Source organism: Toxorhynchites rutilus, chromosome 2, assembly GCF_029784135.1.
Source record: "Toxorhynchites rutilus septentrionalis strain SRP chromosome 2, ASM2978413v1, whole genome shotgun sequence".
Classification (NCBI taxonomy): domain Eukaryota; kingdom Metazoa; phylum Arthropoda; class Insecta; order Diptera; family Culicidae; genus Toxorhynchites; species Toxorhynchites rutilus.
Genome location: NC_073745.1, coordinates 248,286,273 through 248,311,352, shown reverse-complemented (window position 1 = coordinate 248,311,352; position 25,080 = coordinate 248,286,273). Strand labels below are relative to the sequence as shown.

Genomic DNA, 25,080 nt, shown 5'->3' with positions numbered 1-25,080 from the left:
TGATTAATCTGAAATTTGGAACATATATTTAATTCTACTGTCATTATAAAACTGCGTATTCCATGATCTTGTAAAATTCAATTTGGCTGCCGCAAAAAAAATGACTGAATGGCTTGATTTGGAGAAAACACAAAACTATGAACAACATAAACTCGAAAAGGTCGCCGCCACAAAATGGTCGACTATTTTTTGCAATCCCCTCAATATTGGTATCAAATGAAATGATTCGACTAATAGAATACAGTACTGGTTGGACTCGATTATAAACAGACTAGATTAGATGTGATTCGATTATATACAATTTTGGACTCGATTATATTCAGTTTGGAAAAAAATATATTTTTTTTATATTTTTAAAATATGGCTTATTTCATGAAGAAATGTAACCTTTCAACGTTAAGGTGAAGTTTAAGTGGCTATTACATGAACAGTGGGGTAAAAATCGTGATTTTCGAAGATTTTGCTTGAATTTTCGCCAGAAATTGTTTATATCGATATTGCAGCCAAATTGAGAAAGATAGAAGTTGTGCTCTAGAGAACAAATTGTGGAGCGGTTAGAGGAATTTTGTATGTGATTAGGTTTCGCTTGCCAGTAGCAAAACTTCCACCACTAATATCCGAAGGTATAAATAAGCGATATAAAATAGCAGCGTAGTTCTACGTCAACAATGCGGTCGTATCTTGGACACAACTTCCTATATTTTTTTTAATTTAAAAAAAATCCAGAAGATATTGATTATTTTCGACGATGGTATTTTTAGAAAAATGGTAGAACAGAATCCGGCTGTATTCCGAGTGGAGAAATATCATTCCATAAATAACTCTAATGAACACATCAAAACCATCGAGTACGAACATTTTCGTCATCGAAGGTAGTTATAGCCGCATGTAGAACTTTTGAAGACGATTGTAATCATAATAAAAAATAAAAAAAAATTACATATAAGTTTCCACGAAAGTCAACCGTTTTTATATGGAGAAAGTTTAAGACTTTTGACCAACACTTGGCGAATTGTCGATGACATTAAAAGATTGCTTGATTTGTATCAACGAAGTATTCGGAGTAATTCATATTATTTGTCATTTTTATCGACTAGGAGAGCTTCGCTTCACGTGGAGTTGTCTTAGTTTTTGCTTATTTCAGCAATTTATTCGTTTCCATGTGGTTCTGGTTTCAATTTATCCTTTGTCTTTCTCCGCTAGCACTTTATCCTTTGGCATTTTGTAAACTTCTAATCCAAAAAACATGATGAAACAGATAAGGATCTTATGCAAAATAGATCTTATGTAAAAAAACGAAAATTTATTTTATATCACGCTTTTACACACGATATAAGAACTATACATTACATAGTCGAAACCAAAACAAACTCATTATTTTTCTAAAAATCGTTTTTTTTACAGGCTCGGTTACATGAGTTTAAAAGAGCCAAATTCTATATCCAATTTTAGTTCTAAAATATATTTACAATTTTGCGTATTATAAGGTTATAGGGTTGCCACATTTGAATCTGTAAAATTATTTGAGAAAATCTGTATATCTATATTTTGACTTAAAAATCCCCGCTCCGCTGCCGTAACGCTCATTCTCATTCAAACCGTACACCACATCGGTTCGCATCACAACACATCAACAAACCAACCCAAGCAGCCATGTCTGGACCCCGAAGTGATCGAGTTAGCTGGCAAAGCTGCTCGCGGCGATAAGAAAACCCGCATTCGGAACAGAACACGGTGGACATCAAGACAACAACAGGCAGTTGCAGCGAGTGGCGAGTGGCAAACGCAATCGCAAAACGGCATCAGGTAGCAGAAGAAAAAAATTTGTTCTTTATACAAACTGCTTTGGTGGCAAATCCAGAACAAGGCGGCATCGAGGGCGTTCGAAATGGTTTTTTTCAAAACCACGAGTACTAAGTTTTCTAAATTGGAACCATTCCATAAAACAAGGCGCTTTTCAGGGCCATTAAACCTTCCAAAAAAGAGTTTAGGAAATACAGTTCAATGCTTTCTAAAACATTATCCAAAATAATAATAAAACACAAATTGATTTTTTCATAATTTGTTTGCCATGATATGATGAGTATGTGAATTTGGCAGTTGTTCTGAGCTTATTGATTTTCACCAATTCTTAAATTGCTTCTAGATTGAAAGTACAGTAATTTACACTTATCTCGACATTTAGCTAATTGGATGGACCTGTAATGCGACATATTTAGTTGGACATTTTTGTAAACATAGAGTTCGGGGTCCAAATTATTACCCCACATCGAAAGTCGACACTGTACCACTGTCATCGCAAATGTTCAATTACAGGTTAAAATCGCCTCCAATGCGACACTGAGTGGCGCTTCGGCACGTCGCATTGAATGTAATTTACTGTACAACATGTCACAAAGCTGGATGGGAAGAAATTTTCCAACTGTGAAAGCTGTGGCGAGTGGCAAATGCAATCGCTAAACAGAAAGGCTTAGCCGAACAAGATGGGGATATCGAGTGATAACAAAACAATAAACTCTTTAGATTGAAGATAATTTTGTGATCCTGAAAAGGACCCTTTTTAGCCTGCATGTGAATCCAACGAGCGAACAAATCGTAATGAATGTATTTTTTTGCCATCGCTCCCTTTTAACGCCCATTCGTTCGTCTCGTTGGACTTGCCCCTCTGGATGAGTCTGCCGATTTGTCTCTATCCTGTGAGTGTGTACCGCTAGAGTATAAAACACGCGGACCCCAAAAAAATATCTTATTTTCTTTCAAACCGTAAACCCGTGTGGTTGTACGGCATCGGCATCGTGGACGTAACAAAGGAGGACAAGTTAAGGGAAAGGCAAAGTCTCACTCGAACCGTGCAGGTCTCCAGTTCCCTGTTGGTCGCATTCACTGATTGCTCCGCAAGGGTAACTAGGCCGAACGGATTGGGGCCGGAGCACCAGTATACCTAACAGCGATTATAGAGTTTCGGCCGTCGGAGTGCTCGAGTTGGCTTGCAAAGCTGCTCACGACAATCAGAAAACCCGCTTCAAAAACAGAGTAGCTTCAAGGCAACAATTAGTTTCAGTGAGTGGCAAAGTGTTTCTCCGGCACGTTGCATTAAATGTAATTTACTGAACAACATGTCCCAAGCTGGATGGGAAGAAATTTTCCAACTGTGAAAGCTGTGGCGAGTGGCAAACGCTTTAGCTAAGGAAGGTTTAACCGAACAAGATGGGAATATCGAGTGATAACAAAAACACAACACCAAAGGTTCTTTTCAGAACCATCAACATATTCATAAAGAGTAAACAGTAAACTAATCCATTTTTCAGGTAGATAGGTAGGTATTCACGTAGGAGAAGAAAATAAAACAGTATATTTAAAATATATATTTAACAAAAGCTGTCCCCTTTGTATAGTCCTACGTCACTCCGGTTATTTCCCCGACATTACCCACCCGTCTTTTTTTTTGTTCCGACTGAAATGTGTTTACCTGATACAGACTTCTAAACCAATGTGTCTGGGGAAATTAACATTGCAAATACATGCAACATCGGGGGCATTTTTGTTCCGACTGAATTGTACAATCTTTTTACTCACAAAGCAATTATATTGAATTCAATTGAATTCGGAAATTGTTTCATCCAAACAAAAATTTAATCAATACAAACAAATGATTGCTAAGCTAAGGTATTCCCACGTCAGCCTTGCAGTTAAATCATAGATATAACCCACCAATTTTTTATCAAAAAAATCTGTATGAAAAAAACCTGTATTGAAAAATTAAGGGAAAAATTGAAATAAAGGTTTATTTTCATTTTGAATTTATTTTTCTTATTTATGAGCTGTTATAGTCGTATCAATACAACACAATAAATCATGAAAAGGTTTTCTCATAATAATTATTAATATTTATACATGGTTTTGTTGAACTTTGCCTTAAAATTTTTCGTTAATTTCATCCTTGAAGCTCCTCCTTGTGCCGATACATAGTTCTTCGCTTTCAAAATAGAGTCTATAGTTGTGAATGCCAACCGATTTCCGGACGCTGTTTTATTGACATCGTGAAGCGAGAATATTCACTCAACACACACTGATGAATATTATCAAAATGTGTATCACAAACGACCTTAGCAATGGATACAAAAATTTCTCATAACGCCTTTTGACATCCAACATCTGGGACCAAGTTATATCTGAGACACTCGATTTTTGCCCCACAAAATTCGTCTTGAGTAGTCTGAATTCGTTGTCCAAGCCCTGTCTATTACCTTCTTTAACGAATTGAAAAAATTAGCGCATCAAATCATTAGGGTTTGGTAGACGAACTTTTGAGGGTTAATCAAGGCCGCAGTTTTGATAACCGGATCGCAGAAATCAAATCTCTTTGAAATCTGTTTCACGAGCTCAATGTAGGAATCACGACAAATAGATTTGAAGGTCAGTTTCGTAGCTGCATCCAATCCTTTTCAGCTTCTTCTGCATCGATACTAACGTAAACATTCTCAGGCTTTTTCAGAAAGTCTTCAAAATCAAGGCCAGCATTAGTGAATCGTTGCGCTGTGCTCTACAAACTAAAGTTACTCAACATGATCAACTATAACATTCTTCTCTCATTACAAAGTTCGCATGTATTTTTATATATATAGCGGTATATAACTAACTAATTCAGAACTTTCTGATTGAAAAGTGCAATTGACGTTATTGATGAGCGGTAGAACAAAGTTTAGGAACAGTATAATCGGTTTAGTCATAGAATCGTTTAAATAAGGCAATATACAATTGGCGGATTGATTATGCTCATACTGAACTTAGAACGAATAGAATAGTTTAAGCTCTTCAAATCGCTCAAGATTTCGCCTAACATCTGTCTCCACAAAGCCATCTTGTTGCGTTGCGTTCATTTTTTTTATAAATCATGGTATCTATGTATGTACTGTAATAAAATTAATATTTAAAATTGAATTTAAACAAAAAATCTGTAAATTCTGTATTTTTGCTGGAAGTCTGTAATTCTGTATATACAGATTCTGTATCTGAAATTTGACGAAAAATCTGTGAAGTACAGAATATTCTGTATATGTGGCAACCCTGTATGGTTAATAGGATGGGGGAACCGATTACTCGCAGATTACTCGAGGTTAGTAGGGTGACAATTTTTTATCGTGGAGAGGAGGGGAAATAAGGAGATTTTGACAATACCGATGATTAAACACGGAGATCGATAGTTTTGAAGAAAAGATAGATTTTGGACATATAAACATGGTCTAACCAGGCCAACACATCCCGGCACATTGGGTTTATACAAACTCATCTAGTTATAAATTTAAATCAGCTCCGTCTTAATAAAGTTGATCTTATAAAAATTGAACAGAGTGTATGCGTGTAATTTAGGTGCAATTATAGAACCATCTACACGGTCGGTCAATTTTGGCGTATTGATCGAATGATTAAGTTATTAGTTTACTTTACACAATTGATCCAATGCGCAATGCGTTTAGTTTGTAGATGGTACGATTTAATGTGGGATGCGCTTTATGGCTGAAGATGAATCAAGTAAAAAAATCTGGACCGATGTGACGGTGTGTAATAAAACAACAAAAGACGATATGTCGTTAAAAATTGTCTGTTCACTCTAGTTTTGCACGTAAATTTGGTATTACATGCATAATTCAACAGTAACTGAACTCTGAAATGTCAGTATTTGGAAAATTATCAACAGAGCCCGACGGAAACAGTATCAGGAAAACGATAGTGAAAAATTGTCTATTCTTATACTGTTTTCGTTCCTGAACTATACGGATCCGATATTGTTTTAGAACACATAGAACTCTTAGTATTAACCGTTTAGTAGCATATTGTGGTGGGCCTAAAAAGGGCGAACAGTTTACGTGGTTTCAAAGAAACAGCTGAAGATCATTGAGTATGCATAGCAAACGATCTTATTTTTCTCCATTTTGTATACGGTAGCTTCTATTTTTTAAAAGTTTATCGTCAAGTTTGGAAAAAAGACCGATAAGTAGATCAATACTAACTCTCTCGTAGCTTTGAGACAGTGATCTTTTTTTTTGTAGCAGAAACACTGCAACCACAGGAAGTTAGTTGTACAATCGTTCTACCTATCGTAACGTATGAGAAAATCAACCTTGTTCGCGTGTGATGCAAAAATACACAAGTGCTCTCCACCAGACTGTTTGAAACCCGATGACCGGAAAACCGCGGCTATTTCCAACACTCGCCTATTCGAAAAAGTTGTAAACAGGTTTAAGTGGCAATATCTCCTTTCTCCTCAGTGTCTGTAGAATAAGCATTGCATTTGTATTACGAGCGAGCGATTTTTTGCGACTGATTCGCTGTGGTATGTGAAATTGTGCCTCGCCACTATATTGTTGGTTCGTTATTGTCTCAGAAATACAGGCAGACAGAAATACCCTTCCCATTGTATTATTAATTTTCCTTCAACTTTATCCAAAAAGCAATCCGCACACAAGCACCGCTCCTCCTTGATCGGCCTAATACATCCTAATTTAAAGGTGGCCCACTTTAGAGACAAATGTTCCTCCTCTGCTCAACGAAGTTTATTTCCCGTCCCATCCATTATCCTTCCTCCTCCCAGCCCAGCGCAATGGGTAGTCACTGTGTGGGAAACGGAGAAAAGGATTTTGGGGTAGCTCCCGCATCCTTCTGCGCTGCACCCCAACCCTCACCTGCTCCTTCGACCGATCTTAGTTGTTTATGGCCTTTCCGATTTTCTCACACTTTGCGCACGCCATGTTTTGCAGTTCCGCAGAGTCCTGTCTGTTCTGTCTGCTCTTTTGTTACCGTTTTTGAATTTGTTGCGGTGCCCCTTTTCTCGTATTTATTTGGTCATCACAAAAGGAAGCCCGTTCGAGAGGGGGGTGGGATGTACAGGGGGAGGGGGTACCGTATTGCAGGCGAAGGATCTGCGATAAGTGTGAGAAAATGCTGGGGAGGAAGACGTCTTCATTAAATTTGCAATACTTATTCGAGAACCTTCCGGTCAGACTCTGATTTGAATTCAACTGAGAAGAAAAATGCGAACGAATCTTTCACTCTGCCCTGGACCGTACCGATAGGTGGGTCGATTCGGGCTCTTGTAGGGGAGAAGCAGATCTGCATGTGGCAGTCTATATGAGTGAAGTACCATCATCAAGACATAAAATTTGAAACGAACAAAACGAGTGTCTCATTCGACTTGATATGGCTTGAATCTGTTGCTGCTCCGATCGGTATCGCACCACATATAACTGCATGAAAGAAATTTAATGATTTGGGGATGTTATCAAATTTGTACTTCCTTTCATTGCCGTTCTTGGATTTAAAAAACACTTCAAGTGCGCTAGTGAGGCGATGGAACTTATCCAAGAGACGGTAAATTTAGCTCCATAATTGTGATTATTCAATTTGAATAATGAGCTTGCTGGAGGGATGAAAGAAATTTTGTTTGCGCGGATGAAAGTAGAAAAAGAGTGGTCCTGTAGCCAGCAACGGTTCTTGAAAGTGTCAGTCTGGTTGATTCCATAGTCTTGCGTACCTGTACGGACGGAGACAAGCGGAGACGGAACGTTCGTAGTGGCCAATTATTTCCTATGCTTATGTTTTGGAAAGTTGCCAATTAGTGGTTAATCGAGTTGAGTTTCCGAATGAAAAAAAAAACTTATTATTCGCGTTATGATGTGAAATTACTCTTACATGTTGACATGCAAACGATTGATAATAACAATGCCACTCTGTCGATTTTATTTGCCAATGGGATCGATCGTTCCTTACCATTGCTCCGAATGACTATCGTACCTATCGGTCCGTCAGAGTAAAATTGAATTTTTCCCATGTTTAATTGTATTTGTTTGCAAATATTTGTAAATTCAGTTAAAATCGCCTAGTGAGGGGGAGAAACAGGAAGCGAAACGATGCTGAAAAATTCACATGGATCAGAATATAAAACCAGGCCAGGCGCAGTTCAATCAACGGTTTGAAAGCATGCGTGATTCCATGCAGAACATAAAAAGTGGGAAGGAAAATTTAATTAAAAATGTAAATGTGCAACCATTTCATAAACTCGGGATATAAAAGGCTCACCGAGAAGAGTCACCAGTACCACCAGTTGGTGGGTTTGTACCACCTAACGTTATGTCTTCATCGAACGGGACGGTGGCAAGAAAATGCTCATAATTTTCGTACAATTAGACTGTAAAAGTTAACCAGGTTGTTAAGGAGTGGGTATTAAACAAGCATATCCCGCTTGGGAGTGACATATTCTCTGCGCACTTATTTTGGCCATTCTCCCAAACAAAAGGGGTTTGATCTTACGGATTACTGGTTTTACTGTTATTAATATTGTTCGATAATTACACCTTGAACAGTTCGCTGTTTGATTAATTTTGCTCCACAATTCGTAGCTCTTATTTTTGTTTATATTTCACATATTTTTCTAATGTGCCACTACTCTTTTGACTCCAACATTTTATTGAGCTGTTTCACCACAAATGACCTTTCTTCCTTTTTTTTTTGTCATTCTTGTATTTTTTTTATTTGGCTCAAATTTTGCAGGCCAAATTGACCAAAAAGGAAAATTTTCATCATCGGTTTGCCATTTCGAATCTAGCCTTATGTTTTGACAGAGGTCTAAGCAAAGATTGAACATTCTCAAAAAAGTTTATAATTCAGAAACGGCTGGTCCAATTGTCTTGGTGTCTTCGAAATATTTTAAGCTATTATTGGGACTATGTGGAGAAATATACACTGTCAAAAAAGTTTTATTTTTATGTTATTTCAAAAATAACACCCAAAACACAATTTTCTCAAAAAAGGGTTTTTAATTATTATGGCCGTACTAGATTAGATACCGCATCACTAAAATGGCTATAACTCGGTAAATAATGGGATTTCCGAAACATCTTGTGTAGGATATATTCTTGAATACCTAAATTTCAGAAATATGAAGAAAAAAATTATGATTTTTTTTTAATTTCTAGACTAGAATACTGTTTTAAATCGATTTATATATATATATATATATATATATATATATATATATATATATATATATATATATATATATATATATATATATATTTCTCAAATTAATTGCTTTTAATATGTGATTTAATTATTTTACTAGCTGACCCGGCAAACGTTGTTCTGTCATTGGAATTATTTCCAGTAAAAACTCATTGTTGTTGAATAGAAAAACTAATGTATCGTAGGTGTGTTTGATGTCTGGGTTGCCGGAAATGACGGTGCGCATTACCATTCGATTTATAAACGTGAAAGGTTCGTGACAATTGTGTTCTATTAAGAAGTAAAATTTCTTAGAAATATCAAAGCCAGTAAGCATTTCATGGCCTATCTTCTCGAACCCGAATCCAAACCCATAATGTCGCCAAAATTTTATCCTTATTATAAATTCATTATCAAACACAATTTTCGTTGAAGTATTTTCCCCGCTTGCAGAGAATGCACTACTCTGTGACATAGAACACAAATTTTATACGGGAGAGTTCATTTTCCTTCAAATTCTTTTGTTTGTTGTTGAATCGAACGGATTACAGAATGAAGAATTGTGATCCGTTCGGGTGATTCGGACTCGATCGGATTGTCCCAGTAAAGAAGCTCATTATAGACTTAATTTTATGTTTGAACACACGTGCTGTAATGTCATGTGTGTTGAGTTTTGGTTTGGCAATAGCAAAGGCTGTGTCGGCGTTGCTCATGATAGCGTCTCGCAAATGAAGTATTCTTCTTCACGTCGCTTCCGTTGATTGTGTCGTAGGAATTGCAGTCGTTCGCTGTCTACGTTTGCGTGCCTGTCGATCATGAATTATTGGTACAGCTTACGAAATGGTACAATGACGTTGTCCTGACCGCGTCGAATCATGATACGACACACATAAAAATCCATCGAGCGCTCTCTCCTGTTTATTTCGTCTCCTCCAAATAATAACCTCTAACTAATTAATATTCAAAAATATTAATTCAATATGAATGAAGTACTTGTGGCGGGATCTCGTTGTGAACGATTATGTAATATCCATGTTGTCCCTTCATAGCCGAAAAAACCCTTTTGACTCGCACTGTAGTAACACATATTCTAGAGCTTGTCACTCAGAATTCGTTCAAGGCGTATTGCGTTACATAGAAATCTTATCTAAGTAGTAATCACAATTCGAATCAAAATTTCTCGCGTCTCTGTGCAGTCACCTACCATGATTCCAGCAACGCTTAGACAGTGAATGTCAGTGAATGTCATTTTGTAAATCGAGCAAGTGTGATTTGAAGTATTTCTATAATTCATTGTGCTCATTCAAAATGATTTCCAGCTCGCAGGCAACGCGCCTGGCTTTAGACGAATTGGAGCTGCTTGTGGTCTGTATTGATGTATGTATATATGGAAGCTCGATAAAGCGTAGGACATATTGCCATCTGTAGTTAAACAACGTAAATAAATTTGTTTTGTTTGAAAAACAAACGACGATTGAATTATTTGAATATTGTCTGCACAAAAATACTGAAATCGCGTTCAAAAATAAGCGATGGGGGTTCAAATTGAGGTTATATGTATGGTTTGAAGCCAAATTAAAGAAGAAAAAAAAGAACAATATTGACGTAGGACTAAGTCTTACATTAAGGGTTCCAAATCAGAAAACTGGTCACGTTTTTACGAAATAAAGTTAATGTCAATAACTATTTTTGCTGCGAACGGATTTTAACGAGTTGCGCACCAATCGAATCGGAAATTTTCTAAGATTTGTTTTATATGTTATACATTATAATCCCATAGTCTGTATATGGTTTTAAATGATTTGGAAGCATTCTCATTTTCCCATACATTTGTTCTGTCTATTTGTGTGCTTTTCCGAACAGAGCTGTCAATAATGAGCAGCCTGTGCAGCCGCTAGAATAGAAACAACGAAGGGGAATAGCAAAAAGAGAATATTTGCGAAGTAAACTCCACACTTGCATAGTAAGTTAGCTGTCGCTAGCGATAAGTATTGAATCTCCTCTGAGAAAAATTCTCAGAATCTGTCTATGCCCGAAACAACAAAGGTCACTTATTCTGTTCGTTTTGTGTTTTATGTTTCCCCTCGAGCTGTGAACCCTAGCTAATATTTCACTTGAATTCGATTGAATTCGACACTTCGATTTCTCATAAACAGTCATTTTCACGATGTTTCATTTTTATCGCTGCAACTGTGTGCATCTGTTAGTATTTTGATGCTTGTTGAATAGCGATGCACGGAAGATGCCTCTCGTTCAATACTCAGTGCAATGCGTGCATTGATATAAAGAAACAAATTACGACATATGACCAATTAGTGTATTGTTCTCGCAAAGGCAAGAAAGAATCGTTGCTTCTCGAAATGATTCAACAAAACCACGCAAGCCATTGAACCTTTTCAGGGTCCCCGGAACTTTTTATTAAGAAGTTATTTATGAAATTTGGACGTATTCGCAAATAATATTCGAAATGATAAACTCACAAATTAAAAAAAAAAGGATTGCGTAGCTTAGAGGCGAATGAACTGAAAAGTTTAAAACCTCTTAAAGCCAAAAAGAAGAAGAGGAAGAAGAAAAATTGCGTGTTCCTGCGTCCTAAGCGGTCGTGTCTCGGATACAACACTTCGAGTTTTTTCTCTCTGCATGGGCCACCTTAATCGGTATTATGTAGAGCTAACTTTCGTTTATAATTTTTGTTTTAGGAGCGTGTTTATTCCACACACCATTACCATTTTTGCTTCACAGAAATGGAACACGGAGCTCAATGTCAGTGTTTATGTCGAATTATGAGGCAACGATGCCACATTTGCACAACAAAAAGAAAAATTGCAATCCGATCGTGTTATTCTGACTCGATTGGATTTCAGAATTCGACCAGACTTCATTTTTTGTTTGAACACACTCGCAATGTGTTGTCATGACATTACACATGACAATGCATTGCAATTTGGTCTGGCAATAGCAGAGGCTGTGTTGAGTTTGCTCATGATAGCGTCTCACAAGTGAATGTATTCTTCCTCACGTCGTTGTTGTTGATTGTGTTGTAGATATATATTGTACACAACCTTATACCATAAAAATTAACCTCATCACTCAATTAGTTCAAGCATTGTAGTCGAGAATTATATACCCTTTCAAGAAAAATTTACTTCTAGGTTAAAAAGACTCGAAAAACATTCGAGAGAAAGTTGAGAATTTTTCGTAAATTTAATTTTAAAATCCTGTGCACCTTTTTGGCTGCAAATTATTTTTTTTCCTCTATATTATAGTGGCCTTCAACACTTTTGGCTATTTTGTTACTTCACTTCCATTTTTGGAAGAATATCGAGAATGAGAATTGAACTTGTGACCTTTAGCGTAAGAGTACGGATGTTACCACTACGCCAGGTTCCCTCCACTGCAAATTATGCATAGTTTCATAAAGTCGGATCTAAAAACAATTATAAGAAACATTTCATCGATTTCCAAAAATCAATTTTTTTTTAAATTATTTTTTTGTCCATTTTGTCCAAAACTACCATTTTGGTGCACTGTGCAATGAACTTCATTAGTTGTTTGCTGTATATAAAAAAATAACTTACGGAGAAGGAGAATTTGTAGCTATATGTGATTTTTCAGAAAATTATACTTCTGTACTATAAACAGTGTTGAAAAAAAATCATCTTCGCTAATCTCAAATGCATAGATTTTCGGGCTAGGTTGCATCGAAAACCTGTATATACCAAACGAAAATCAAAACGACAGATCCAGACCCGTGAATATGAGCAAATGAACTTTTGTTCTTCAATATGTTTTGAAGTTCATTTTTCCACCCAGTATCATTTTCATCTTGATTATTCAAGATGCCAGAAATGATTTTCATTTTAGCCATATGAATATTAGCTGTTGTTTACCTTTAACATGAGGTAGCTATGTGCGGTTGGTTTTTATTTATGCCGTTGTTACCTTCTCGCCAAACAAAATCCTGCGTGATTTCTTGCAAAGTTCGTTTCATCGAACTTTGGCGTTTTTGTTCTCTGTTATTTTTGAATTTTGACTCAACAACGAACAACGAATATCGTTTCAAATGTGATGAATATTAATTTGTTGCTTTCAATATTCAAAGAATAAATAACAGCGAAGTTATGAACCCCACTCAATGCCGCATTCTTTCAATATAGCACATTTGTTCATGAATCAGCGATATGAACAAAATGAACTCGCTTGTTATTGTCATCAATATAATGAGGGCAGTGTGTTTCAAGCTGAAAAATATCATTTACACTGAACCAAATCGTATTCGTTACTCGTGAATATTTGTTGATATTCTAAGACACTGACTATAGAACAACTATTCATTCATTTGCGATTTATTTCAAGAAAAAAAGGAAAAAATAATGCTCAATTATTGAAGTTATATACTAATTCCGCAAGATTTGCGTCATGATTCTATATCCGTTAACTTATTTGTTTAAAAAATAATGGATTTTATGCGCCAAGATAAGCACTTTAGTTGAACAAAATATATTTTATGTTCCATGCATGGCAATGGAACAATATAAAATCTGTAATAAAATGCAACATTCTATCATTGTATTGTATAAAACTTGAAAAAGAATACTTTCAGAAAAAAACATATTTTCTTATTTGAATATACTTGAAAAACGTTCAAAAACGACCGAAAGTTTATGATTTTCAGTAAATTTTATTTTAAATCACCGTGTGTCGGATCGATAGCAATTAGCAAAATTTTACCGCATACTTTTTTTTATATTGAAATTGAAGTGTTCTTTCAAAAATTCGGATTATAAAACATTTATGAGAATAGTTTCAACAGTTTTCAAAAATCTTACCCAAAATTAGAACTTTTTTGTTCTTTATGTTTACATCTTGGCGAACTGTGCAATAGACTTCATCAGTTGTCCGTTGTGACATATCAAAAATTGAAAAAAAACAAAAACACCTTTCTTGAGAAAATTGAGTTTTATTTTAAAGTTTTTTTTCGAAATTAAATAAAAATAAAACTTTTTTCAGCAGTTCATACTTTCTCCACATAGTCCCAATAATACATTTCGAACACGCCAAGCCAATTGAACCAACCGTTTCTGTGTTTTTTTTTATTTTCAAGCAATCTTTGCTTAGGCCTTTCTACAAAAAAATGCAATAGTCAATATGGTAAACCTATGATGCAGACTGTCCTTTTTGGTCATAAAGCATGCGTCTGAAAAATTTGAGCCAAATTAAAAAAAAAATGGAAAAGATTCGACCTTCGAATTGAAATGGAATCGCTCACTTCTAACGTGTCACGATAGTTTTGTAGTCGATAGTTTTCTTTAGATTCCAACAAAGTATTGGTCAATGTAACTCAAAACCGCAATTTCGTCTCTCAGTGTTAGCACGATTGACGGTTGTCCCATTAAAATGCATACTTTACCGAAAGATGTATTTTCCAAGCTGCACAAACGATAATCTACAGAGCAAAATGTTCTCCGACAAAAGTGATGCACTAATGAAATAGTTGTTTGATGTTCGCTTGGTATCTTGGAAACTCGAAAGATGTTCAATGTGAATAGGACGAAGCTCAACGGAATTATTCATTATCTCTTCCAGAATAACTTGTTGACTGTGAGGTTTACTAGGAAGCGCTCGACGCAAGAGCTTCGAAGAAATATTTTCCCTGAAAGCCTTCTGAAGTGTGCGATGCAATGATTTGCCGAGAGTGGGTTCCATAGGATTTCATTGCCCTCTCTCTCTGCTCAAGCGAATTACTTTTCAATCATAGCATAAGACACACTCACATAAAAGCACCTCCCCGTTCGCTCATAACTATTATATCGTCAATCTCATTCCAGACTACCAACGCACAGCTACTACCGCAGACGATCGATTTCGTCGAGCCGGAAGCGGACCATCGGATGCGGCACCATCGCTTCTTGCGGCAGCAGCTGCACGAGCTCGAAGTCAAACAAACGGCGATGAAGCGGCAGCTCAGTGAAATTTTCAACCACCGAATGGCCGACCGGTTGCGTAGCCTGGAGATCGAGCAGCGCCGCTTAGCGAACGCAAACTTCAACATCAGCCGCCAAGTGGCCAGTCTGGACAAGCTGCACGGATCGATGCTCGAGCTGCTGGAGGATGTGGAAGGCATTCAGAACAAGTACGAAAAAACGTTGCCCGATATCAAAGGGGAAATTTCCAAGGTGGAATTCAATGCGGCACAAATTTCCTCCGAGCAGGGGCTGCTGCGGGAGGAAGGACACAATATTGCCAAGAGTATCCAGGCGATGGCGGTGAGCGTTAGCACCCTGCAGGAGGAGCGGGACAACGTGCGGAAGCTCGAGGGGCAGATTCAAGTGATGAAGAGTGACCTAGATAAAATCAAGTCGGCGGCGTTGCTGCACAAGGAAAGGGCCCACAATCGATTGGAGAAGGTGAGTTGTGCTATTGATTAACCGCAAATTCTAAGTGCTCTGCCAGTGGCATGCATGTTATGGAACCGGAATCCTCGTGTTATATGAATTGCGGGTAACATCTTGAGTGTTCGCTGTTGGAACGAATAGAACGAATGCGAATGAAACTTTTTTGAATATGAGGTAATGAGGTAATAACAATTAAAGAATTATATTAAAGAAAGCATTGTTTTAAAATGCACTCCACGTTCACATCAACTTCTTCGTTACATCAATACAATCAGATACAAAAATCCTTTTTTTTTGGTACAGATAGAAGAAGATATAGGAGTGCCTTTCATCACATTAAAATCCAATCCATTTTTTCGAACAAAGATCAATTTCGCTAGCGCAAACATGAAATTGTCACTATGTAATTGTAGAACATATGGGAATTTAATTTTCCGAGTTTTCCCTTTTTCCTTCAGAGTTCTCCGAAAATTTTCAATTGTCATGTTTGGTTGGAAAATTGTTGGTTGAAATATGTGTTATATTTTTATGGGACCCCCCCCTCCATTCCAGAGCAGAGAGAGTTGTCACACCATTATAGAAACATTTCTCATACACAAAAACCCTCACATCCCAAGTTGTGCTCGATTCGTTTTCGAGTTATGCAGAAATTTGTGTTTCATTTGTATGACAGCCCACCCTTAGAGAGCGGGTGGAGATTCTAACCATCATAGAAACATTTATTGCACCCTAAAACATCAATATGCCCAATTTGGTTTCATTTGCTTAATTAATTCTCGAGTAATGCAGAAATCTGTCTTTCATTTGTATGGCAGAAAAAGAGGGGGGGGGGGGGAGTCTAACTATCATAGAAACATTTATTGCACCCCAAAACCTTCACATGAAAAATTTAGTTTCATTTGCTTGATTAATTCTCGAGTAATGCAGAAATTTGTGTTTCATGTGTATGACAGCCCCCCCTTAGGGCATCCGCACCAATGCGTTGTTACAGACATTTTGACAACCTTCACCATAACGCAGCAACCCCACTGGTGGTTGCGGTTCAGGTGTGGGAAATAGTAATCTGCCTCTCGGTGAATAGTGAGTTAACAAATTTGGCAACGCGATAGCAACCGAGCCAAGTGTTGCTATTTTCAACAAACGTCAAACATCTGTTGTGGGTTTCATTCGTCTTGTGTTCGTTTTTTGTGATTTTGCTCTGAAATATTATTTCGGAAGTGTATATATTACATTTATCTACCAAAAAATGAACGTGACGAAAAGAGAATTAACTGACATTTGTCATTTCTTCTAGTAATAGCAATCGTATTTAGCAACCTGCGGTGCGAAAAAGAAGTGATACTATAGCAATCGCGATAGCAACGACGGGTATTAGCACAGTATTCGTTCTTCAGCCGTTTTGAATCTGCACTGTAGGAATCTAGAAGCGCTTCCAATACTACAGTGATATTTGTCAGATTGGAAAAGTTTGTGATATTTAACTTTGCAGCAGCCTTGAGGAACAAACCATCGAAATCAAATCACAAAAGTTTGTACGGCACAGAATCCGGGCCAAAAATCGAAAAAAAGTACCTAAGTACCAGATAATCTGTACATGTGACAGTACTGCTTACAACCCGTTTGATCTTCTCAGAACCACCATTTGGAATATTTAATTAGTTGAATTTATGAATTCCTGAATAATTGAAAGAACTTTTTCCAAAAACAAACACAGTCTTACGTCAAGTTTCCATTCGTGGTCTAGGGCACAGATGCTTATCATTTTGACGTAGGACTACGTCTTTCATTTCTATACCGGGGTGTAAGTGCAAAGTTTCGAAAACGAAAGCGTTACGCCGGAGAACGAGATTTTGAGCGTTAATAACTCCTAAACAACTCAACGAAATGTTATGATAAAAACTTTATTCGAAAGATAAAATATCTATGCGTTATATGCTTGTTACCTTTTGATCCAAAAACTTGTTTCAACAGCCCTAAAATTGCTTTCAGAACAGGCTATTGAAATCACACCAATCGGTATATAAGCGAGTGCCGCTCGGAAATCCACTCAGTTATGATGTTTCCCTAACACAGACTTCAAAACCATGAAATCTGGGGAAATCGACATTGCAAAATAAAGGGTGTGTCACATCAAATTGCATCACGGAAAAAACGCTGTAGAAATTTAATTTTTAGGAATTATATCTTCAGCTTTCGCTTATTATCAGATAAGAGTGTATAGATCACGTTGGCCATGCTTCACTGTCAATTTTTCGTAAATTTGGAAAAATGTCGTCGAACGAAAAAGAACGTCGTGAATTAATCCTGCGCACTCATTTCGAGAATCCGGAGTTGTCACAACGGGACATCGGTAAGATGCTGGGAATCGTCCAATCCACGGTCAGCAGAGTACTAAAACGATACTTCGAGAACCTAACCATCGACCGGAAGGTGAAGAACGGCAAAAATGGATGCTCCGTCAGTGAAAAAGATCACAAGCGCGTAGTTAAGCAGTTTAGACGTGATCCGAGAAGTTCGGTCCGGGATGTCGCCAATAAGCTGAATTTGTCAAGTTCATTCGTCCAGCGGACAAAGCAGCGGGAGGGCCTGCGTACATACAAGGTTCAGAAGGCTCCTAACCGCGACGAAAGGCAAAACATGGTGGGGAAGACGCGAGCCCGGAAGCTGTACACCGAATTGCTGACGAAGCCGCATTGCCTGGTAATGGACGACGAAACCTACGTCAAAGCGGACTTTCGTCAGCTGCCGGGCCTGTTGTTCTTCTCCGCAGAGGACAAATTCAGCGTTCCGGAGGAGATTCGCAAGCAGAAACTATCCAAATTTGCCAAAAAGTACATGGTGTGACAAGCGATCTGCTTTTGCGGAAAGCGAAGCGCCTCCTTCGTGATGACCGACACGGTAAACGGGCAGGTTTACCTTAAGGAGTGCCTACAGAAGCTCTTACTACCACTATTGAAGCAGCACGAGAGCCCGACCATCTTCTGGCCGGATCTCGCTTCGAGCCACTATTCAAAGGACGTGTTGGAGTGGTACGAAGCCAACGGGGTCACCTTCGTGCCAAAGGAAATGAACCCGCCCAACGCGCCGGAGCTTCGCCCAATAGAGAAATATTGGGCGATTATGAAGCAGGCCCTCCGGAAGAACCCAAAAGTTGTCAAATCGGAGGCGGACTTCAAGAGAAAATGGATTTCTGTTCAAAAAAAACTACAACCTGACGTTGTACAGAACCTTATGAACGGGGTAAAGAGGAAGGTGCGAGCATACGGGCTTGGGCTCGAAGTATGAATAAAAAGAAAATGCCAAAAGTAGTTTAATAGTTTTTATTTTACTGTCTAAAATTTTCAAAAGGATCGGTCTACTGGGCGAATTTCTACAGCGTTTTTTCCGTGATGCAATTTGATGTGACACACCTTTTAGATGCAAGTTGCGGGTACTTTACAGATTCCGAAACCAAGAAGATGGGAAAATCGGCATTGCAGTTACATTCAAATCGGCAATAATTTTAAATTCCCAGGTATTTTTACACTCCGGAATTCGTTTTGCTATCACGGTCTACAAAAGCGGATAGAAATGCAACGCTTCGGCTCGCCAGCTCACTGAACTTCTACGCATACCGTTTGAAAATTTGGCAAAATGTTGATAACTATTTGCTACGATAACTACTACCATGAGGCATGAATTGACTTAAATTTGGATTTGTTTGCAATTGAATACGTAAAAAGTTTCATTCATTCACTGGACTGACTGGAAGAATGAAATCTTTATAAAACTGTTTTGTGTTGTTGTTGGTGTTGGTTTTCATGGATCATAATAAAGTGATAGACATTCGTTTAGCCGCACTTGAAAAAAAACCTTGAAACACTTACAAAACAACTAGGAATGTTTTTTTTTATCGGGATACTTATTTGCTGTAGTGATAGTATATTTAATTTACTTTTATTGAAAGGACGTGCGTCACAATCAAACACACACACACACAAGGCGGCATCGGTGGATATAAACATTCAAACGTCGTTTTTTCCCGAGACATACGTTTAGCCGCAGGGCATAAAAATCAAGTTTTCGCATAATCATCAAGCCTTTATCTGTGTTTTTGGATAAAATACTTGGGAATATTCAATTTACAAGACAAATATTAGATGTACAACGTAAGAAGTTGGTCAGATTAGAGATTTACGTAGAATTTAAAGCAGGTTGCGCAGTGCGTCCAAGAACTAGATACCTCCCCTTGTGCCATACCTCGGGAAGATAAGGTCAATGCAGAACAAGTTTGCTCAGCGCTGAAGGCCACTAAGAATATGAAGGCTCCCGGGTTTGATGGAATCTTCAACCTGATCCTGAAAAGGCTCACTCCCAAAGTCTACTCGCTGCTCAGCAACATCTTCAATCGATGCTTGGAATTGCACTATTATCCAAGCATCTGGAAAGAAGCGAAGATCGTGCCGATCCGCAAACCCGGGAAGGATCCAACTCTACCTTCAAGCTACAGACCTATCAGCCTCCTTTCAGCTGGGCTTTTTGAAAAAATCATTTTATTCCGATTGCAAAAATTTGTTGAGGTCAACAACATCCTCCTGCCTGAATAGTTTGGGTTTAGACGGGGGCATTCGACTATCCACCAACTAGTGAGAGTGATGAACACCATCGAAAGGACAGGGCTGTATCCAAGTCCACAGCCTTGGCACTGTTGGATGTCGAAAAGGCTTTCGACTGTGTCTGGCATGACGGGCTTGTATATAAGCTCTGTTCCTTTAACATTCCAATTTATCTCGTGAAAATCATCCGGTGTTACCTTCAGCAAACAGCCATTCAACGATACCCTGAACGAGTATCGTTGAATGGCTGTTTGTCAAACACATTTTCCATCCAGGCAGGGGTCCCGCAGGGAAGTCTGCTGGGCCCTTTGCTGTACAGCCTTTACACCTCTGACACTCCTCCCCTGGGAGATGGCTGCGCGTCCTTTCTGTTCGCAGATGACACCGCAATTGCCGTCAAGGGGAGGATGCCTCGTGAAATAACAAACAGGCTTCAACGATGCCTTGACGCCTTTGTTGAATATGCTAACATATGGAAAATTAAAATCAATGCCTCCAAAACCCAAACAATCATGTTCCTGCACAGGCAGTCTCCCAAACTCAAACCTCCTCCATCTTGCGTTGTGGTGATGAATGGCACAAGGGTTGAGTGGTCCGCTGAAGTAACATATTTGGGGCTAGTGATAGATCAGAAACTCCTCTTCCGTCAGCACGTGGAGAAGAATTTTAATAGGTGTTCCGCTTTGGTTCGATCTATGTACCCTCTGATCTGTCGACGATCCCGTCTCTCAAAGGTGAACAAACTGGCCGTCTACAATCAAATCATAGCTCCTGCCATCCTTTATGCAATTGTGGTGTGGGGGTCATGTGCTCAGACTCACAGGAACAAACTCCAAGTGGCGCAAAATCGTGCATTGAGGATGATTCTTGATCGTCCTTTTGACACAAGGATCTCGGATCTACACCAAGAGGCTAATATCCAAAAACTAGATGCAATTATGTATGAAACAAAAGCTAAATTTGTTGAGAAATCTAGATCCTCTGAATTTGACCTGATAAAAAATTTGTATATAGTAGATTAGTTAGTTGGTTATTAGTTAGTTAGTTAGTAGTTTATAAGTAGTCTCTTTCAAATTTAATTTCAAACAATACCATTAAAATGGTGAACAACTGTCAAATTATAAATAAGGAACTTTTGCTTAAAACTATGATTTTAAATCCAAAAGCTGAACCGAAGATGTAAAGCCCAGACTGTGTCACTTGAACTGTAAAATATGTATGCAAATAGCAAAACATCTGAATAAAAATGCATTTAAGTAAGTAAGGGATATAACGACCAACAAATGGGAACACCAAAGTTACTTTGCGTCTTAAAGGTCGAATAAGACACGAAGCAACCAGGAAACGATGTCCTGCTCATACATCAAGACAGAATCGATTGTTCCAGTAACGAAGAGGCATATTACGCGCATCATGTGGAAGAAACCTCAAGGGAAGCCGAAACAGACCGCCACCCCTAAGCAGAACCATCTCATTTTCGCCCGGCAATACATGGAATGGAAACTAGAATGGAGAAATGTATTTTCCGGCGAAAAAAGTTCAATTTGGATGGTTCGGACTGTTACAGTTGCTATTGGTTCAATTTAAGTCAACGGCATGTCGTGAGATCGAAGCGAAACTTTGGGGCGTTTGACAGTGTGGGAAGCCTTTTCCTATCACAGCAAGCTTCTCATTTGTTTCATTTTCACCCGAATGAACTCCGAAAAGTAAATTCAATTACTGGAGGACGTTTTGATTGGCCATATTGAGAATAACGCTACCGAGGATGTCGTTTCTTCAGCAGGATTATGCATAGATCCACGTTTCCAAACAATCGAAGGCATGGTTTGCCGCTTCTTGAATGACTTGCTGGCAGTCGATTGCAATCCCATAGAGAACCTATGGTGAATCTTGTCCGAGATGGTCTATGCAAACGGATGGTCTACATTGACAACATTTCCAGTCTCAAGACAGTAATTCAGGAATGTTGGGCTATAATCAATATGGCAGCACTTTAAAAGCTGTCTGACTCGATGCCAAATCGAGTTTTCAAAGTGATCCGAAATGGAGGTGGACATACTAAATATTAGCTACCGATTGGACTCGAGATTTGCCGCACAAATTTTCTTTTATTAAAATTTTTGGATGCAGTTAAACGAATGTCCACCCTGATTCCACATATTTGAATTACTTAGAAAACAAAAGGTGAATTTATACTTTTTTTTAGAATGAATTCGATGAAAATAAACAATAATCGTCTTTTATGAGCAAAACTGTACAAAGAGCTGACTTATTTTTAAAAATATTGAGGAAAAATAGGGTGCGGCTAAACGAATTTCTACCACTGCTGTCGATGGTGTTGCTGAATGATGGCTTATGCTTTTGCTTTAGTGTTGCTGGGTTCGATTTTCGTTTGATACTGATAAGTTTTTATTTTTGTTTCTGCACAATTTCTGTGCGAAATTATCTCCCGAATCAGAATAGAGACACAGCAAACACATTTCATACCACAGGATACTTCCACCGCGCGGCACGAGCAAACAACACTGTAGAATTATTCATAAATTAACTCTCAGCTTCAACTCATGGTGTTAGCTGATCGCTATCGAGAGTGTGATTAATTTTCGGATCGATTGACCGGCCATATATACCTCCTCTCTTTCTTTATGCAACGTGACATCGAGGAAAGAAACAATACCATGTAAGCTAACGCTCAAATTGCGTGCAAGAATGCTATCGTTGCATTGTGAGAGAATGTGAACGAGAGAAATAGGAAGAACTTACCGAATAAATTACATTGTTATATTGTTTTATTATCTTCACTATATATGCCGTAGGCGAAAACATATTTCCTATTAATTTGTGTACTTGACATCAAATCAATCCATTAATAGAAAGAATATCAACGTTCAACATCTTGCACGTTTCCCACCCCACATTGGAATGCACCTCTTATATTGGAAGGTTAGGTGCAGCAATATTATCTTGTCGTAGGACTACGTCAATATACAAGGGGGTAGAATGAAAATATAACCATGCCAAATGGAAGATTTCGAAAGCTTATAACTCGAGGAGTTCTTAATAGATCGCAGAAATATCTGCATCTATTGGTAGAAAATAGTTCTAAGCATCTATCACATTGAATAAAAAGAATAAAAAGATGAACAATTAAATGGGTAGAAGTAGTTTAGCTACGTGCCACTATTCAAAGGATATCCTGGAGCGGTAATAAGCCAACATGGTCACTTTCGTACCCAAGGGCATGCAAAACATTTGATAGATATACTACATAACTCCTCGAATCGTTGAATATAATACCCTAAGGAGACCATATTAAATGAAAAAGATGTCTTTCGCAAATCAATCAGTCTTTGTTTATCAGGAACCCACAAATTTCTCTAGAAGCTCTAATTGTGATATGATTTTATGCTGCTACTCGCCCAACGTTATCCAAACCCAACAGCAAAATCAATTAGCCACTTGGAAATAATTCCATCCGAAGCATCCACCCACCGTGCGACTTTGATGGCTGGCCATTTTAGTCCCCTCCGTAATTAATTCATAACAATAATGATGATAGAAAGACGCCAGAGATAAAACTGGTCGACGGATGGCTCGCTGGCAATATGTATTCTATGCACCGGAGGCTATTGTCATCGTTGTGGGAACCACAGCAGATGTGCATATGCAAATGCAATTCCGCTTGTCGGAAATTTCACCATTAACGCATAAGCGTGACCAACGATAAGTAGTGCTCTGAGCCGAACTGTGAATAATAGAATATTTCAGCTTGCATTTGGACATTGACGGTATTGGCGTGCCACAAATATTTGATGAGGCTAACCAAACAAACAAGCACTGAAAACATCCATGTATACATTTTTATATTTTCAATTAACTTTTCGCCTAGTCGACTGTGCAGTCTAGCGCACAGAGAGCATTTCCCATCTAAAAGTCAGCGAGCCGGACAATGGGTCGAATATTTTTCCATTGCACAATATTTGCACATGCAGCGCTTGCAGCCAGGGCGGTTGTTAGCGGAAACCGAACTCGTTTGTGTTGGAAAAAGCGTCTCCGATGTTCCGGCATGAGAACATGAACAGGGTCGTTTAAGGTGGCACGCAACACCATTTCCCATTGTAAATGCGCTGTCAGAGTGCCACCAGAGTGTAGCTTCCGATGCTGGCTTAGGCTACGAACGAAATGAAATGACCACAATATTGTAGCCGGCATTTCATTAGTTTGTGACGGCATCACCGTTTTTTGAAGGTAGGTAGCGGCACTCGGAATCAAACAGCGCCCTGGGGTTTGGCTTTTCCAGGTCGACATCGCCCTTGTCTCATTGGGTGGTTTTGTTCGGGAGAAAGAATGAAAAATGACGATTGCTCGAACCCAAACGCACGTGAGTGACCAGAACCGACCGTGTAGCATGGCTTTATAGCTGTGTATCAGAGTGGTTTAGAGATGGACATTTTGGCTCTACCACGAGTGCCAATAAATGCGGTCAGCGTGTTTGCTGTACCCTCTCGACAGGACGATGCTTCATTTATTATTCACATCAGATTCTGGAGCCCCCCAAAAAGAATCGGTTTTCCTTCAATTTCAGTTGAGCTCACGAGTAAGCCTCTGATCAGTGAAATTGGGATCGATATTCTGCACCAAATCACCTTTAGCTTTGCCTCGAAAGATAGATAGAATTATTTATCAGAAGGCGAATATTAAATTATGATTACGCTGTGTCAAAATAGTACACTTACGTTCCATGGTTCAAGGTCACTTGGTAGTCAACAAAAAAAAAAGCTTCCAAGAACATCCCTCGGACACAGCTTGTTACGATTTGCTTCACCAAAGATTCTCTTGCCCTGGGCAGAGCATAGCTCTTGTGTGGGAGGACGACGCCCTCATTATTTCGGTTGTTTTTACTTTGTCAAAGATCGAAGGGCAGAATCTAAGCAACATGACCTTCATAGCATAAATTTTATGAACCAAACTGTGCTTCATTCGGTGAATATCTAGAGCAACATAGTTGAACCTCTAGCTTTGTTTTGAATCTAGTTTCATTAATAGGAATATAGTTTGAATTGAAGATTTTTCTCATTCATCTCCTTTTGTTG

At 38.4% G+C, this 25,080-nt stretch overlaps 1 protein-coding gene across 1 annotated transcript in view; it reads left to right on the top strand.

Moving 5' to 3' along the window:
- The window catches only part of LOC129764867 (protein scabrous), a 130,899-nt gene that overhangs the window by 57,884 nt on the left and 47,935 nt on the right, over positions 1-25,080 (top strand). The window contains exon 3 of the mRNA XM_055764418.1: positions 14,826-15,404. Within this exon, the coding sequence (XP_055620393.1) occupies positions 14,826-15,404 (579 nt within the window). The remainder of the gene's footprint in view (positions 1-14,825; positions 15,405-25,080) is intronic.